Below are 15,853 nucleotides of genomic sequence, written 5' to 3'. Positions count from 1 at the left end.
ATATCGTTATTATTGTGTAAGGATTTGTTTGTTTACATTTTTTATTCTGCAGTATTTACTTTTTATGTTTATTTTATTTTGCTTACAAATAAATTGCACTTATTTTTTATTTTTTTTTAAACAATTGCTTTTAAATTGACCTAGGTATAAACAGATAAATGTAATTTTTGCTTCGTACTGAAAGTCATAATTTTTTGGTTGTTTTGGGGACTTTTTCCATCAGTTTGAAGGGAATTGGCTGCTTCTCCTCCTTGTCTCTCCATTTGCTGGGAGTTAAATCTCTCTCTCTCTCTCTCTCTCTCTCTCTCTCTCTGTCAATCAGAGCCTCGGCTTCCCTTTCATCTCTCCTTCCTCCCAGTGACTGAAGGGGGAGAGAAAAGGAGGAGGAGGAGGAAGAGGGAGCGCAGCTACATTATCAACACACACACACTGCTATCATTACACTGAAGCTCTGCGGGAGCGGCGGGAAGTCGGTCCACGGCGGCTCTTCCTCTCTTGTCTTTCTGCTTTTTTTATTTGATTGTTTCAGGACTTTTTATTTTTTATTTTTTGCTTTTATCTGTCCTCATCTGAGCAGCTTTGAGGATTTATTTGCAGGCAGCTTATTCCCGTTAAAGCTGCATCCCTTCACCGTGTTTTCATTTATCTCCACCGGATCACGCAGGGACGTATTTTTACTTTTATAAAAACACTTTTTATTTTTATCATTATTATTTGTTGACTCGTTTCAGGATGAATTTAGACACAAACTGATTATTGTTTATCCTCATGACTTCTTTAATCACAGCTCCGGATTCTGATCTGTCTAATCTGGCTCAGAGATTTCAGCTTTTTTAATAGTTTTGAGAAAAAAGGAAAAAACCCGCAAAAACCTGCGGCTCCGCTCCTCCTGTTGCTCTTCTGAAAACCCACCGGCTGCGCTGCGGTTCCTTCCTGCCTTCCTGCCCACTCGGTTGTGCTCGGATCTCGGTGGGAGTTAACCTGAAACCCCGCAGCCGCTGAGCAAGCACGCAAACCCCGCACCATGCCTCAGCTGTCGGGCGGCGGCGGAGACCCGGAGCTCTGCGCCACGGATGAGATGATCCCGTTCAAGGACGAGGGCGACCCGCACAAAGAGCAGATCTTCGCCGAGCTCAGTCACTCGGAGGAGGAGGGGGACCTGGCGGACATCAAGTCCTCGCTGGTCAACGAGTCCGAGATCAGCCCCAACAGCAACAGCCACGACGTGAGTCCGCTCTGCTGCCCCCAAACTGCCCCGGTCACCCATAATCTGGGTTAAAAAATCCTAAAACTGCCCCGTCCACCCATAATCTGGGTTAAAAAAAAATCCTAAACCTGCTTCATTCTCCCAGAATCTGGATTGAAAAAAAAAAATCTTCAAACTACCCCATTCACTCCTAATCTGGGTTTAAAACCGCTCAAACTGCTTCATTTTGACCTAATCCAGGTTACAGTTTCCACTACAGATTTTTTATCAGCTGAGTCACTCCTGATTGAACCATTTACATTTGACCTGCTGGAACTTCAAAGATGCTCATAAAATCTGGATTAAAAATATCTCCTGATACTCCTGCAGAAACCTTAAATGCTTCTGAATTTAATCCAGACTGAGGCAAATCTGAACACAAACAGATTATAAACTGCGTTTATTTAAGATGGGAGATTTTGGGGCCTTGTGAGTCAAACACTTCTTCATCCTGATGTTTATCATATTCCTGATCATTCCAGTCGTATTTTATGATTTACTGCATTGATCCGGTTAAAATAATCCAAAATGTGATCAGGAGAAGAAATACTTGTATAAATTTGTTAAATTTGACTTAAAGTGTCTGTTATGTTAATTTTTAAATGAAAATGTCGGGCAGCTTTTCTGAGTCTTTGCAGGTGAATTTGGAGGATTTTCTTTAATTTAGATATTTTTGGCATGAAGCTGGTCACTAAACGGAGGCTGAATGTTAATGAGGTTCAACCTGACTCACCCTGAAGTCATTCCCTCTCCTCAGAGAAACGATTATTAAGATTATTATTCTTTATTTGAATGTTTTAAAAAATCAGATGATTGGTTTGGAAGAGCATCAGATGCGTTAATATTTTAAATTTTTTTTGAACGTTTTCTGGGTTTGAACTGTGAGAGCGGACCAGTGGTACTGGAAATAAGTTAATTTGTAAGCTGCTTAAGGACATGAAGCTTAATTAAGTGTTTCCTCTGAAGCTTTGATGAGGACTGCCAGGGCATCGTGTGTGTGCGTGTGCGTGTGTGTGCATGTGTGTGAGAATCTGACTGATTTCTTTCTGTTTTCTCTTCCAGGCAGCTAGACAGTCCCAAATAGCTCCAGATTCGTACCATGAAAAACACAGAGAGCACCCTGACGACGGTAAGAGACGCACAGCTGTTTTCTCCTGGAAAACGACAAACGTTTAGTTTTACTAACCAGATCAGAGGCGACTCCAGCAGAAATGCTTATTTTGGTCCTGCACTGCAAAAACACAAAATCTTACCAAGTAACTTTAGTCTGGTTTTTGACTGAGATGTCTTTGTACGCTTTAAATTAACTTAAAAGTAACTTTTTAGCTTGTTTAAATCAATAATTCCTTTGTTGGTGAAAAAGTGAGAATTATTTCATAATTGATCAACATTAAGGAACTAAAACAACCTGAAAAGTTTCTTCTAAGTTACTTTTCCTTTTATTCCAAGTGTTAGAAGATATTTACACTTGAAAATATTTTCTAGTTTTATAGACTTCTTAAACCTTGGTAAGATTTAGTGTTTTTTCCCTTCTGCTAGTCCGGACACGTTGCCTGACTCCGTAACCATGGCGACGAGGCGCCTGCAGGAAAAGCTAAGCAAGAAAGCAAAACAAAAATAGCAGGAAAAGGAGGTGAAGCGTTTTCACCTGGGGAGCGGCGCGTCAGCTGCAGGGATTTGTGATGTCACAGGCAACACGTTGCCCCCCCTGGGGACTCATTGCCCCCCCCCACCCCCCTCTGGGGACTCATTGCCCCCCCACCCCTCCCTCCTTTGGGACTCACGGCTGTCTGACCCCGCGCCTGCAGGTCGTAGTCAGAGCGTGTCTCCTTTTTGTTCCTCCTCCTTCAAAACCAAACACTGGCCTCCCTCTTCACGTCAGCCATGTTGCCATCGGCCACTGCCCCCCTCCCACCCCTCTAACCCCCCCTCTCGGGTCAGAGGCGCAGTTGGGGCGTCTCCTGCTTTGACACAGCCTGTATGTTCTCCTAATTGGTGCTAATTGGCTCAGAGGGGCTCCATTGTTGCGCCGCATAATGGCGCCCTCCTCTCTTTGACAAGGGGGAGAAAGGAGGAACAAAAGGCCGCGGCGGCGCGGGGCCGCGGGGTTAAAGCCACAGAAAGCGATACGATCACCAGGTGAACTTCAGAGCAGCTTTGTTCGCTGAAACAGAAAGTAACGCTGCCTCTGGTTCTGCTGTGTGTGTGTTTGGACCAGGAAAACACCCGGACATGTACAGTAAAGGCCACCCGTACCCGGCCTACCCAGGCTACATCATGATGGGCAACATGAACAGCGACTCCTACATGAACAACGGCTCGCTGTCGCCGCCCATGGCCAGAACGGTGAGTACCGGCCCGGTTCTGGGCCACAAAACCGAACCTGAACCTGCAGAAAAAACCAAGCAGACGGTTTCATGACTCTGAAACCCGTCTGAACGGATGTGTTTTCACTGAAATGTAGCAGGTTTTCCATCTAAATACTTTAAAACCAGCTGTGCTCCAATAAATCGGCTCAGATTTCTGTAATTTTGGAAAATAGGTCGATATTTAACTCGATAAATCGATTTTATCTTTCTCCTTAAAGGCCTGAAAATCAGAAAAAGATGCAAACTTAGCAACTTTGTTACTATATTTAGCAACTTTTCAGACAAAAACAAACTGGTATCAGCTAAAATCGGAATCGGTAGATCACATCGGCAATCGGTTAATTAATGAGAGCCTCGCTTGGTTTGTCGTCCATCAATGATTTGGTTGTTTTTGATGTAGTTCTGCAGATGTTGTTTTAAATATCGTCAAGTTTTCGCAGCTCAGACGTTTTTGTTTCACACATTTTTAAAACTGGAATCTCCAAATTCATATTTAGTTTTTTATGAAACTGTCACCTGAACCAGAGGCATCCAAAGTTAAAAGAACCAAGAAAATAAAAATAAAATCAAGTAAATGAAGTAGTCCAATGTTTTTGTTTTTTTGTAGAAAAGCAATGTAATTCATTACAGATCCAAAAAGATATATATTTTACATGTTATATTAACAAAAAAATCATCCCGACATAAACAGGATTTATGTCACTTGGTATTTTTAGCCAAGTTCAATAAATTAAATAAAAGCTGATTTGAGTTTCTCAGTGAAAGTCTCTGGATAAACGCGGTTCTACTTTCTATCAAAGACAAATCATTAGAAAATTGTCTGTGATCATTTTTCCCTGATTAGTAAATAAACACTCTCCACCTGAATCATCCACCTGTGCTGTGTTGTAGTAGGGGCCGCTTTAGATCAGTCCAGGGGCCACAAATGGCCCCCGGACCGCACTTTGGACCCCCCTGGTCTGAAGGAAAAATTAAAACAGAATTAAAAAAATAATAAATCCGCCTCATTTACTGAGATTCTAATCTTTGATTTTAAATCGGGAAACGATCATTTGATCAGGAAATAACGGAGTGAAAACAGGAAGTTTGGGGTAAAAATGGAAAAGAAGCTCGACGGAGCTTCATATTTAGTTTTTTATTTTGTTAAAAAATATCAGAAATGACTAATTACAGAAGATAAAATCATGTATTGATCTGTAAATGAGGAATTAATTTTAAAATGTACCAACAGTTTGAATTAAATCGTGTCTTCCCATAGATAAAGAAAAATAATCTAAAAAATTAAAAAGCATCTATCATTGGTTTTAATTAGACAATGCATTTATTTTCTGTATTTTTGCTCGAGTTGACCTCCATGTTGTTGTCAGTTAGCCTGTTAGCGCAGCCTGCAGACTCACAGCCCGGCCCTGAGGAACACCAAGCTGGGCTGCAACCTGTCAGATGAACCACATTTAAATCTGCTCTTATCTACAAAGCGCCTTTGATTTTTTTTTTCTCCTATCTGGCTCTGAGTTTTTTCCACTCAAAATAAGAAGCGTGATTTGTATCTAAAGAGTTCGCTGATCTCAGGAACCAGGAGCTCTTCCAGATCGCTTATCTTCAGTTTGGGAAACCAAATGTCTGAATGTGCGGGAACTTTTTCTGCTCGACCCGGATAAACCCGAGAGTTTCAGCTCCGTTCAGAAATCATCCTCTGCATCGTTTATCAGTGGTTATTGAACTAAATGTTTATCAGTTGCCATTAAATGTCCCTCAGACTTGATTTAAGAGAAAAAGAAATTGGCTTTTTCTCTGCTGTTGCTCCTTTTCTTTCATTCTTAAAACTTATTTTGATTCGTTGGCATTCAGTTGAGGTCTGACGCTGTAACTTTTCTGTTGGGATGTTTTAGTTTTACTCTTTTCGTCATTTTCTTCTGCTCTGATTTGGTATTTTTCATGTGTCCTCGTCCAGAACTTCAGTGCGTTTTCAAACTTTCTTTTTAAAAAGCGCCACATAGATAAACTTTGGCAACTTCAGGCTAGCTGCTGCTTTCTTCTTTCTTCAAAAACACAAAATATTTACCAGTAATTTAGTTTAGGCTATAGTGCAAATATCTTAGTATACTTGGAAACTAACTTAGAAGTAACTTTTCAGTAATAATCTTTGTAATTAGTGGAACTAGTACTTTTTAAAATCACCATTAAAGGAATTATTGGCCTAAAATGAGCTCATATTTCTTACTGAAAAGTTACTTTGAAGTTATTTTTGTCTTATTTCAAGTGAACTAAGACATTTGCACTAGAAACTAGATCAAAACTTCTTGGTAAGATTTTGTGTTTTTGCAGTGTTAAAAGGGAATAGTGAGTTTGGTCCTGTTAGTCTTCCACTGCAAAAACACAATATCTTACCAGGTATTATTGGTTTAGTTCACTTAAAACAAGACTAAACAAACTTAAAAGAAACATTTCAGCAAGAAATAGGATCTTGGTTTAAGTCAATAATTCATTTAATATTGATTTTTAAAAGTAGTTAGTCCACTGGCAGATTATTTCACTGAAAAATGTTGTAAGTGAATTTATCTGACAGTGGAACTAAAACTTTTTCACCTATATTAAGGAATTATTGGCTCCTTTATCTCACTGCAGAGTCACTTGTTAGACAGTTTCATCTATTCTGAAGACATTTGCATTAGAGACCAGATAGAAATACTTGGTCAGATTTTGCGTTTTTGCAGTCAAGCTTCTGCTGTCCGTCCAGTTGGCATCGGGGCGTCCAGCAGGGCGCCGACGCAGGAAGTGCTCCCACCTGGTTAGGAAGAACAACAAGGCCGCTTCTTGTTGTGAATTCCCCGGGAGTTGGATGGAGCGGCGGAAAGTTGCCTCTGCGTTGTTGTGAGAGTCTGTTTTTTGGGAAGCAGATGTGATTGTCGGGGGGTAGAGGCCACATGCTGAGTGTAAAGGATCTTCTTTCACACGCAACTCTATCATGGGATGATGTTAAAATTGCGTCGTTCCCCCTTTGAAATAGTTGCGGGAGTGAAAAGAAAGTGTGGCAGTTTGGAGAAAATTGGATTAATTCGAGCGCTTTCCTGTTCGCTTCTGGAAATTCTGTTCTGATGTTGAGATTTTTGCTGGTTTGTGTTAATCCGTGGCACCGAGAAGCTCATAAACCTCAGTATGGAGACCAGCTGAGTGTGTTAGAGGAAATTACCCCTCAGTGCAGATGTGTAAAACCAGGCAGTTCGGAGGCAAACCTCCTGCCCAAACTTCTAAAACCTTTTCTTTTGCTGTGGTTAGCCTCCCTCCCCCTGTCTCCAATAAAACAGAAGTCATTTTCTACGCGTTTCTCTCGCCGATCCAATAACAAGTGGAAGAATCCCGACTTTCTCACTGATGTCAGCTCGCCTGCTCTGCTGCCGGCCACCGCAGCCTCAGTATCTGCAGGCCTGGGATCAGTTTTCACCCAGATCAAAGCAACATTCTCCCTTTCATTCTCTTCCATCCTCGCCCCCCGTCCCAGCAGTTTAGATTGATTTCCATTGACCATGACATTCCTGCACATGCCGGAGTCCAGTCTGCGAACAGAGGGTAGCGTTTGCTGATTGTCAGCAGATTTTGGGGACTCCCAGATTAATGAGCAGACTCTGCTACAGAAGCTCAGACTTTACACCAAAACATGTCCACAGTTAAGAGAAATGAGTAACTTTTACCAAAAATAAAAAATCTTGGATAAATGTTGATGAGACTTGTCATGACACAGTTTGAACACCTGGTGGCGCTTGTTAAGAAAAACATATTTCAGGCTAAGTTCACACACCTTCGATGATAAATTCGATTGTCTTTTGTTTTGGTTTTTTCATGGTTGTGAGTCGCACAGCAGCGCTCTGTTTACGGCAGTAATAATGGCCGCCGCTGTAAAGTGGATGGACTCTAACGGGAGGCGACAGGTTTGTTAGAAGGTGAAGCTTCTAATAAAACAAAATCGCATCGGCTGCAGCTTCTGTAGAGAAATTTGTTTGGATTTGTGGCAGGAACCACTGACACAAACTTCTTTCACAATTTTTCTGTTTTTCTGCGTCTTGGTTCTTCTGATGCATCAATGATGCAGAAATGACTGCAGACGCTTTGAAAACTATCGGATATGTATCCGATTTAGTTCCTGAGATGGAACTGAGGTAGGGAAAAAAGTAGATCTCGCAGCAATAAATTAACACAGATCTTCCTATTTAAACTGTGTCTCTTATCTTTAAAGCTTCAGCTAGCATGATTTTTATTTAGCTAAATTAGCATAAAGAAGGAACAACATATAGAAAGAAATAAACTGCCATTCATAGTTCTGTGGTCAAATCTAAATTATTTTAGATTTCCTAAAGATTGCTTAAAACACCTTTTGGTTTGTTAAACATTAATTCTGTTTATGGAAACTCACAAAAGAATGAATTTAATGCTTTATTTAGTACGCTAGAGTTAGCATGCTCTATAGCTTTTAGCTACTTCACTGTTTTGATTTTATTGAATCTTAACTACATTTATATACTATCTAGTTTTAATTAAGCCTAGATAGTGTAGCTGCTCTTATGCTTGTCTTTGTCCTGCTGGTTTGTTGAAAGTTTGTGTTTTTGGTTCTGCAGCATTTTGTGGAGTTCTGGATAGTTCATGTGTATTAAGATCAAAGCTGTAGAAAAACTGCTTAGCATTCGGACGAGGTTTGTTTCAACTTCATGAACACTACATGGTGTATTGAGTGAATCTTCATCAGTGCAGACTGAGCGTTTGCACTGTTGAAGAGATTGAATCATGTTTTATGGGGTAATGCTGCGATTTTTCAGTAGCTGTTGTGTGAATGCAGATGTGAAGCTGAGGTTGAATTTTTCCACCTGACTCAGCAGCAGATTCTTTGATGTTTCAGCACAAAAAAACACCAGAAAAAAACTCTTTCATCTTAGATCAGTATAAGCATTTTTAACAGGGTGTCCATGCATCCTTAAGGAATCTTTAATTCAAGTATCAATAATTACGGCCTCAAATTTGTACATTTCTGTGTAGATACAGTCTTAAATGTCATTCCTAGTCTTAAATTTGAGTTGGTGAAACCTGCAGAAAACATGTTAAATTTCTTCTGTGACGTGTAGCAACATTATGTTTTTCTCTCAGTGGTTTCAGATAAAATTGAAACTTTTGTTTCTCTGCTGTCCTTTTTGATGTCACATTTGGAGGGTTTTGTTTTTCCCGGTTTGATGTGTGGAAGAAGTTGAGTTCACTTACATTTCAGCAAATATAGGAGCTTTATTTTAGGGAATAATTCCTTAAAATGTATGAAAAGTACTTGTTCCATTGGCTGATTATTTCACTTAAAATGTGGGGAAAATATCTTGTTAGAAATTAAATAATCTGCCAATGGATCTAGAACTTTTTCATCAATATTCAGGAATAATTGACTCAAAACAAGCTATTTGTCAGTTTGTTTTGTCTTCTTTCAAGTGTATTAAGATATTTTCACTAGAAACTAGGCCAAAAATACTTGATAACATTTTGTATTTGCAGTTCACTTTTCTTGCTCCAGTGTAAGTTTGGATATATTTCCTAAAGAACTGAGATCTGGAAATCCAGATTTGTTTCTGAAAACTCACATTTGATGAGACAGAAACAGTAAAACCAGCTGCTTAGTTCTGAAATGTTGGTAGAGATGCAGCTCAGGATGTCTGAAGATGATTTTATTTTCTGATGATGAGGACTCAGAGCTATGTCTCCATTTCAGTTTTTATTTTTTTGGATCCCTGGTTGCAGATCCTCATGGTGAGGATGAGGAGGTGCTGCGGCGCTGGGCTTCCTTTGATGTAGAGGAAACGTGACGGATCTGCTAGCCAGTGTCTCGCAGCGTGGAATCGCTAACCCGGGCTTACCTAACGGGATTTGGTGGGGCCGCGCTGGTGTCCCTCAGTGCCATGTGTGTCCTGAGCTCATGCCCTCGGTGCTGCATGGAGGATCTGTTAGAGAGAACACTGCATCTCCCAGCAGCCTCCCTGTCCATCACTGCCCATCCTGCGCTGCTTTCCCACGGCTGGGCTTGCCTTTAATCGACTGCACTTTCTGCGAGCGTCTCATCTTCAGCTCAGTTATTCTCAAAACTCTGGAAAATAATACGGGAATAAGAAACTGTCCAAACTCATTTTAGTTTTGAGCCACATTAAGACCATGAAGGTCCAGTTGTGCCAGAATGTGTTGATAAAACCTATTAAACTGTTAAAATATTAGCTGTCTCTGCATTTTATAAGTACTCCTTAAATCAAATAATACTGAACATCTTTTTAGTGATTAGTTCCTCCAGGATTTTATGAGTGTTTTTGTGATTATTTTTAAAATTTATGTTGCAATCAAAATCACTGATTTTGTGATGCTAATTTAGAAATATTTGCGCTTATGTATGATGTAAATGTGACTTTTTGTAATACACCCCATCTATCACAGACTATAACCACTCATCAAATGTGGCGGCTGAGGCAGCAGGGTAGTAGAAGTAAGAATTGCTGCCACCTGCAGGTGGGAGTTGGCATCACTTGGAGTGCTAACATGTTGAGTCTGCTTTAGTTGAACTCCTGCCTGGAAAGTCTGGTTTGTTTGGGAAAGTGTGACTGCGCAATTAAAGTCTGACTCAGACTAAAAATGTGAATGCGGCTTCAAAAACAGGAAGTGTACTACAAGTCAGGGCATTCTGGGTAAATGAAACCAAAACAAACATGCTAAGCTAGCGCTAGCGCTTACTGGAGAAATCACTTGTGATCTTCTGCCAAAGACAAAAAAGAAATCCTCTAACTGCTAAAATCTGACCACGCTTTATTTTTGTTTACATTTCAGGAAGAAGAAAGTGTTAGTGTCTTCTTCAGAGGCTTTTGTGTCAGTAGTTTTTGGTGCAGCGCCCCCACAGGCGGGGAGTGGAACAGTGTTTCCAATTAGTTTAATTGGAAACATTTGTTTCCAATTAAACCATTTTGGTCTGAATTGAACAAAGTCAGCTGGACTATAAGCTGTGGAAACACCCCAAAACCCAATGTTTTTAATCATTTAATTCACAGTTATGCATGAAATCTGTTGATTTTGTGTGAATTTTTCTAGTTCACAAAAAACTGGAGGGACTGACTAAAATCCTTGTGCGGCCTTTGGAAAATAAAAGTTGCATTTACATTGAGATTAAATTACACACAGATTTACATGCAACACTTAATGTTTTTGATCCTTTTTGCAGAAAATTTGCAATGAACTGACAATTATGCATTCGTGTGAAAAACTACAAGGACTGATTGATGTAATTTTGCAGTATACAGATAAAAACTCCTTTGACTTGATTGATAAAATAACAAGAAAACACACAACTGTTATCTTGAAGGTTCTATTTATGTGGCCCACTGGAGTCCAGAGGACCACATAAAAAGCTGTGGCGTGCCGGATTTGGCCCCCGGGCCTTGAGTTTGACAGTCTAAAAGATGCAAGCCTAATTGCTGTTTTTTTCTAAATCTGCTCAGATATCAGTGTCATCTGCGGTGCAGATCTCACACGGTGAATTATGTGTTTGCACAGCGATGGCCTGCTGCTGCTGTGGCGTTTTATAAACAGCCCCATTAACACCGAAGTTTCCTGCGACGTCTGGCGATGCCGGTCGACACGTTTACTCCTTATGCGCGGTGCAAGCGACGCCATGTGGTTGTAATCTGCTTATCTGAGTTTTCATCCTGGTAAATGGAGCTCAGCAGACTGTAAGAGGAGACGACGATCACGGATGAAGGCTTTCTTCACGCGTTTTTAAAAACGTCTTCTGGTTTTATTGCTTCAAAAGTTCAACATTTAATAGTTACAGAAATCCAAGCAGTTAAACTCATCACGTTTAAGTTGTTTCAGTGTTAAAAGCTAAAGACAGCAGAAGGAAGACATCTGTTAGCAATACTTTAGCTCCGGCGCTGAAAGCCCTGAAACTGTGACTTTCTACATGTTTGAGAAAGCCAACAACCCGTGAGCGCCGCATGCAGGCTCGCATGTGACACAACCTGACTGATGCTTATTTTGGACGCATGTTGGCACTCAGAAAGCAGACGGCTGGTAAACGACGGCTCTTCCTTTGGGCGCTGAGCCGGCCGGGTTCTGGTGGTTCTGGCCTGAGCAGCTGCTCACTGGGCTTCACTCCTCACCAGCAGCCTGCTGCTGCGGGTCTCCAGGGGTCAGCGGACGGCCTCGCCAAGGTTGTCCCTCATGCCCAGTTCTGGTTGATTAGAGGGGGTGGGGACTTCCTGTGAAACGAGGATAAGAGTTGGAGACTGGAAGGCTGTGTGTTCGTGTTTGTTTGGGTTTTTGGCCAGATTTCTCTTGTAACGTTTGTAATCTTATTTTGTGCGTATGGGATTGTAGACTGATGGTATGAGAACCTTGAATTCATGTTTTTAAATTGAAAGAAAATATTCACTAATAAACTTATAGTTAATAATAGCACTTCTATCCATCCATCCGTAAATAATGGTGGTTTTTAAACCTTTTGCACATTGCATTTAACGTCGCTCTCCTGTGCAGCCGACATGGAGTCATCTTTTATGCCATTGGCTGGTTTTGGTTAATTAGCAGGGCTGTCTTTAACATTTTGAGCTTCCAGTCATTTATATCAGCTGTACATCAACTGCTAACTAGACAGTTACTTGAGCTACCCCTAAGCACTAACCGTAAACATTAGTTCTGCTAACATGCTAACCATAAACATTATTTCCGCTAATGGTAAAGAATGGCACCTGTATGGTATTTAGCAGAATGCTAAAGCGCTATAACGGCATAATAATTTTCAAAAAGCTAATACTAAAATAATAATTTCAACCATGTTCATACCCACTTTGAGTTAATGGTGGTTTTTAAACATTTTGCAGAAAATTTACAATAGCATCACAGTTATGCATTGTTTTGAAAAAATGTGGGGATCTTCTGATTTTGCAGTATTGTGACAAATTTGAGAAACTGCTTTATATGCACTACAACACAGAGAGATGGAGGCTGTTCAGCTCTATAACATGCATTTAATGAGTTCAATGTACTATTTGATGCCTAAAGTCTACAACTTTACATTTATTAATGATGGAGGCCATGTTGAAAACTCAAGCCCTCCTTCCCAGCAGAATTCAGACTTCAACGGTTTAGTTGTAATCCCAATTGGGAATTACAACAACAATGACGCATAAGCCAATTGTTCAATGCTGTTGAAACTTCAGTGAGTTTCAGTGAGTCTCCCTCGCTAACTGACGGCTAGCGAGGGAAGGGAAGTGTCACTCTTCCAATATATTAAGGATGTTTTTCCATTTGATAGTCCAGTAGACTCGGTTCAATTGAGGACCAAAGTTACAAAGTTATATTTTCAGCTGCTGCGATTTGCTTTCATGCTGCACCGAGTCAAACCAACCAAAACATTTGAGCAACTTGGGAAACCAAACTCTGATGCGGATCAAAAAATCTAACTCTGGTTTGCCTATAAACCTCAGTCTCTGTCCGGCTGAATTGAACTCTGATGTAGCTTAAATGCATATGTGAACGCCAAATGGACTGGAGTTTGCTCCACAGACAGGAAGTGGACCGTAGCCCAGAGCATTCTGGGTATATACAACCAAAACAAATGCGCTAGGCTAATGCTAGCAGGAGAAATGGCTGTACCAAGGACAAAAGAGAAGTCATACACCACTAAAATCTGACGTTATTTTTGTTAACATTTTTTGAAGAAGGACGTTGTGCTCAGTGTCTTCTTCAGAAGTTTTCATGTTGTTTCCTTCAGTGGGTCTTGGTGCAGCGCCCCCACAGGTGAGAAGGGGAACAGGTTGGAGTGTGAAAGAACCACAGCAGCTGAAAATTGTACAAATATTTGGCCCCTAATCAAACCGAGTGTACCGGACTAGATTTGTTGTTGTTATTTAATCTGGTAATAAAGTTACACAACCTTCTGTCAAACTCCAGCAGGGACTGGAGGCGGCCGCTCTCTGCTACAGCTGTAAAGTGAGTAAAATCATGAATAGCGTTTTCTGACCTCATCCTGACAGCTCGCAGCTCTATAAAGAGACAGTTCCAAGTAGCGATCTGCAGCGGAGTGGGAACAATGGGCTCACAGGGGTAAGAACATGGCTCCAAATGCTGCCAGCTGTGTCCAGACTTCAGAGGAGCTCAAACAGCCCTCACTTTGTCCCGCTCAGAGACCGAGCCATGATCAATAGCTGCTCTGTTGGATGAATCCGTTCTCGCTCCGGCCTTCCTTTTCTTTCTTTTTTTGCTGTTTCATATTTTTTCAGAAGCTCATTATTTCCCTCTGCTGTGGGTGTGAGCGCTAAAGACGCTCACATGCAATGCGTCTCTGACAGCGCTGAAATATTAATGGTCCCCAGTGTAGGAGGTGGTACAGGGCCGGCATAGTTGCAGTACAAAGGGTGCCTTCTTGCCACCAGGCTTTATTAGCGGAGCCATTAAATGAATACATGGCTACGGCTTTTTCTTCATGCCTCCTTCTGTGTTCTTGTGCCGAACATCAAACCACTTTTTTTCTGTCGGCATGTGTGTGTTGGTGTGTGTGTTCACTCCATCGGGAGGACAAAGAGGAGAGGCTTTAGCTATCAGTTCGTTTTGTGTGGTCTCGGCCGTAAAAAACACGCCGTTCTTTGACTGCTAGAAAAAAAAGCGCCTGCCTTTAATTTTTGGGAAGGCCATAAAAGTTTGTCGCTCCTTTCATATCGGCGGTGGAATTGAAAACAAATGCTACATTTCTCCCCTCCTCTCCTTTGAACTGTCCAATTATGGAGTTGTGAAAATATAAAAAAGAGAGAGAGGAGAATCTGTTTTTGGATCCATTTACCTCCTTCTCTCTTCTTGTTTTTGAAGAAACCGATGGTTAGGGGGAGCGGAGGAGAGAGAAGGGGGATCACTGATGTCAAAGTCAAAACCAAGAGCATTAAGAAAACTGGCGAAATGCAATACAGCTGCAATCCAACATGACGCTAGAAAATAGGGCTGAGGAGCAGAAAGCCTCTCTCCCGTATTCCCTGGGCGCGCAACTGCTCCCGGCCTTGGCTTTGATCTCTTCAAAGCCTCCTGCCTCCTACTAGATGGAGAGTCTTGGCTGCCGCTCGCCGCGCTGGAGAGAGGCAGGAAGAGGAGGGGGAGGCGGCGTCATCGTCTTCTTTCCAGGGCTGAAATCAATCACGGTGCCGAGGCAATTATCTGTAATTCAACCCCGGCCGGATTAGTGACTCTTGTTACCTGAGCGACCGGGCAGAGTGTGATCCGCAGCGGGCCGGCCGAGGCCGCGGTGAGGCGGTGGAGAGGGCTGCCGCGCCGCTGCCCAGCAGAGCAGAAAATCAGAGCACAATGCAGTGATTACACTTGCAGATGTATCCATGTTTGAGAGAGGAGAGCGCTGATTGCCATGGAGCCCGCTAGTTAGAGTGCTAACGAGCCGGGCGCCTTTGTGTTGGAGCGTGTGTGTAATGGCACCTCGCAGCAGGGGCGGGTCTAGGCTTTCATAAGGGGGGCCAGGCACGGGCACGAGCAGCGATAGGGTCACGCAGAGGCCCCTCTGGCCTGTTTGGCACCCTGGGCGATGTTTTCAGGCTTGATGTTTACATTGTGATTATTAATATGTGATAGTCTGAACACAGTGAAGGTTGATTGGCTGATTTAAACTCCTGCTCTGCTGATGATCTGTCAGAGAGTTGGTGTGTGGGTCGCCTTTTTTAAACTGAACCGAAACAAACCGGATTCTGCAGCACATGTACATGTTACGGTTGAAAAGTCAAGCTAGCATAGCTGATATAATTCCCACACCTTCGCTCTTTTTTTCCTGACCTTGTTATCTAGATGACATAGTGTTAACAATTAGTAGTAAAGCACTGTGTCCATTTTTCTTTTATACATTTAAGATGTAGCGCATTGTATTGACAGACTGACAGTTAAAACCGATGGCAGTCTGTCGCTTACTGGATCTGGAGGTGGGATCTCGCGCGTAAAGTCATGTTGTAACGGATCTATAGAGATGCTGCTAATGCAGGCCCGGCTAAAACTGCCTAACTGTTTAAAGTCTAACTAACCCCAAGTCTTCTGGTACCCCAGGTTTCAACAGCAGGTTCAAAAAAACTAAAAAAAGGTATAATAAAGTCCAATGACACAGAAGTTAGCGTGCATTCACACCAGCATCATTTAGTCCAGTTTAATCAAACCTTTTGCCTTGAAAGTTCAGTTTGTTTGGGGAGGTGTGAAC

The 15,853-nt window shown here is 41.8% G+C and overlaps 1 protein-coding gene and 1 long non-coding RNA gene across 2 annotated transcripts in view; one reads left to right on the top strand and one right to left on the bottom strand.

Moving 5' to 3' along the window:
- The first annotated feature begins 382 nt into the window (after positions 1-382).
- lef1 (lymphoid enhancer-binding factor 1) overlaps positions 383-15,853 on the top strand; it is an 87,805-nt gene continuing 72,334 nt past the window's right edge. Inside the window, exons 1-3 of the mRNA XM_007560636.2 lie at positions 383-1,225; positions 2,309-2,375; positions 3,465-3,592. Coding sequence (XP_007560698.1) covers positions 1,025-1,225; positions 2,309-2,375; positions 3,465-3,592 — 396 coding nt within the window. The 5' untranslated portion in view covers positions 383-1,024. The remainder of the gene's footprint in view (positions 1,226-2,308; positions 2,376-3,464; positions 3,593-15,853) is intronic.
- Positions 9,174-15,416, bottom strand: LOC107837143 (uncharacterized). Its single transcript, XR_001663138.1, has 3 exons — positions 15,336-15,416; positions 11,017-11,024; positions 9,174-9,185 (listed from the first exon to the last, which is right to left on the bottom strand). It is a non-coding gene; the product is annotated as an uncharacterized LOC107837143 (long non-coding RNA).

Source organism: Poecilia formosa, unplaced genomic scaffold (assembly GCF_000485575.1).
Source record: "Poecilia formosa unplaced genomic scaffold, Poecilia_formosa-5.1.2 Scaffold117, whole genome shotgun sequence".
Lineage (NCBI taxonomy): Eukaryota > Metazoa > Chordata > Actinopteri > Cyprinodontiformes > Poeciliidae > Poecilia > Poecilia formosa.
Note: the sequence above shows the minus strand (reverse complement) of the source record. Positions and strands in the feature narration are given on the sequence as shown.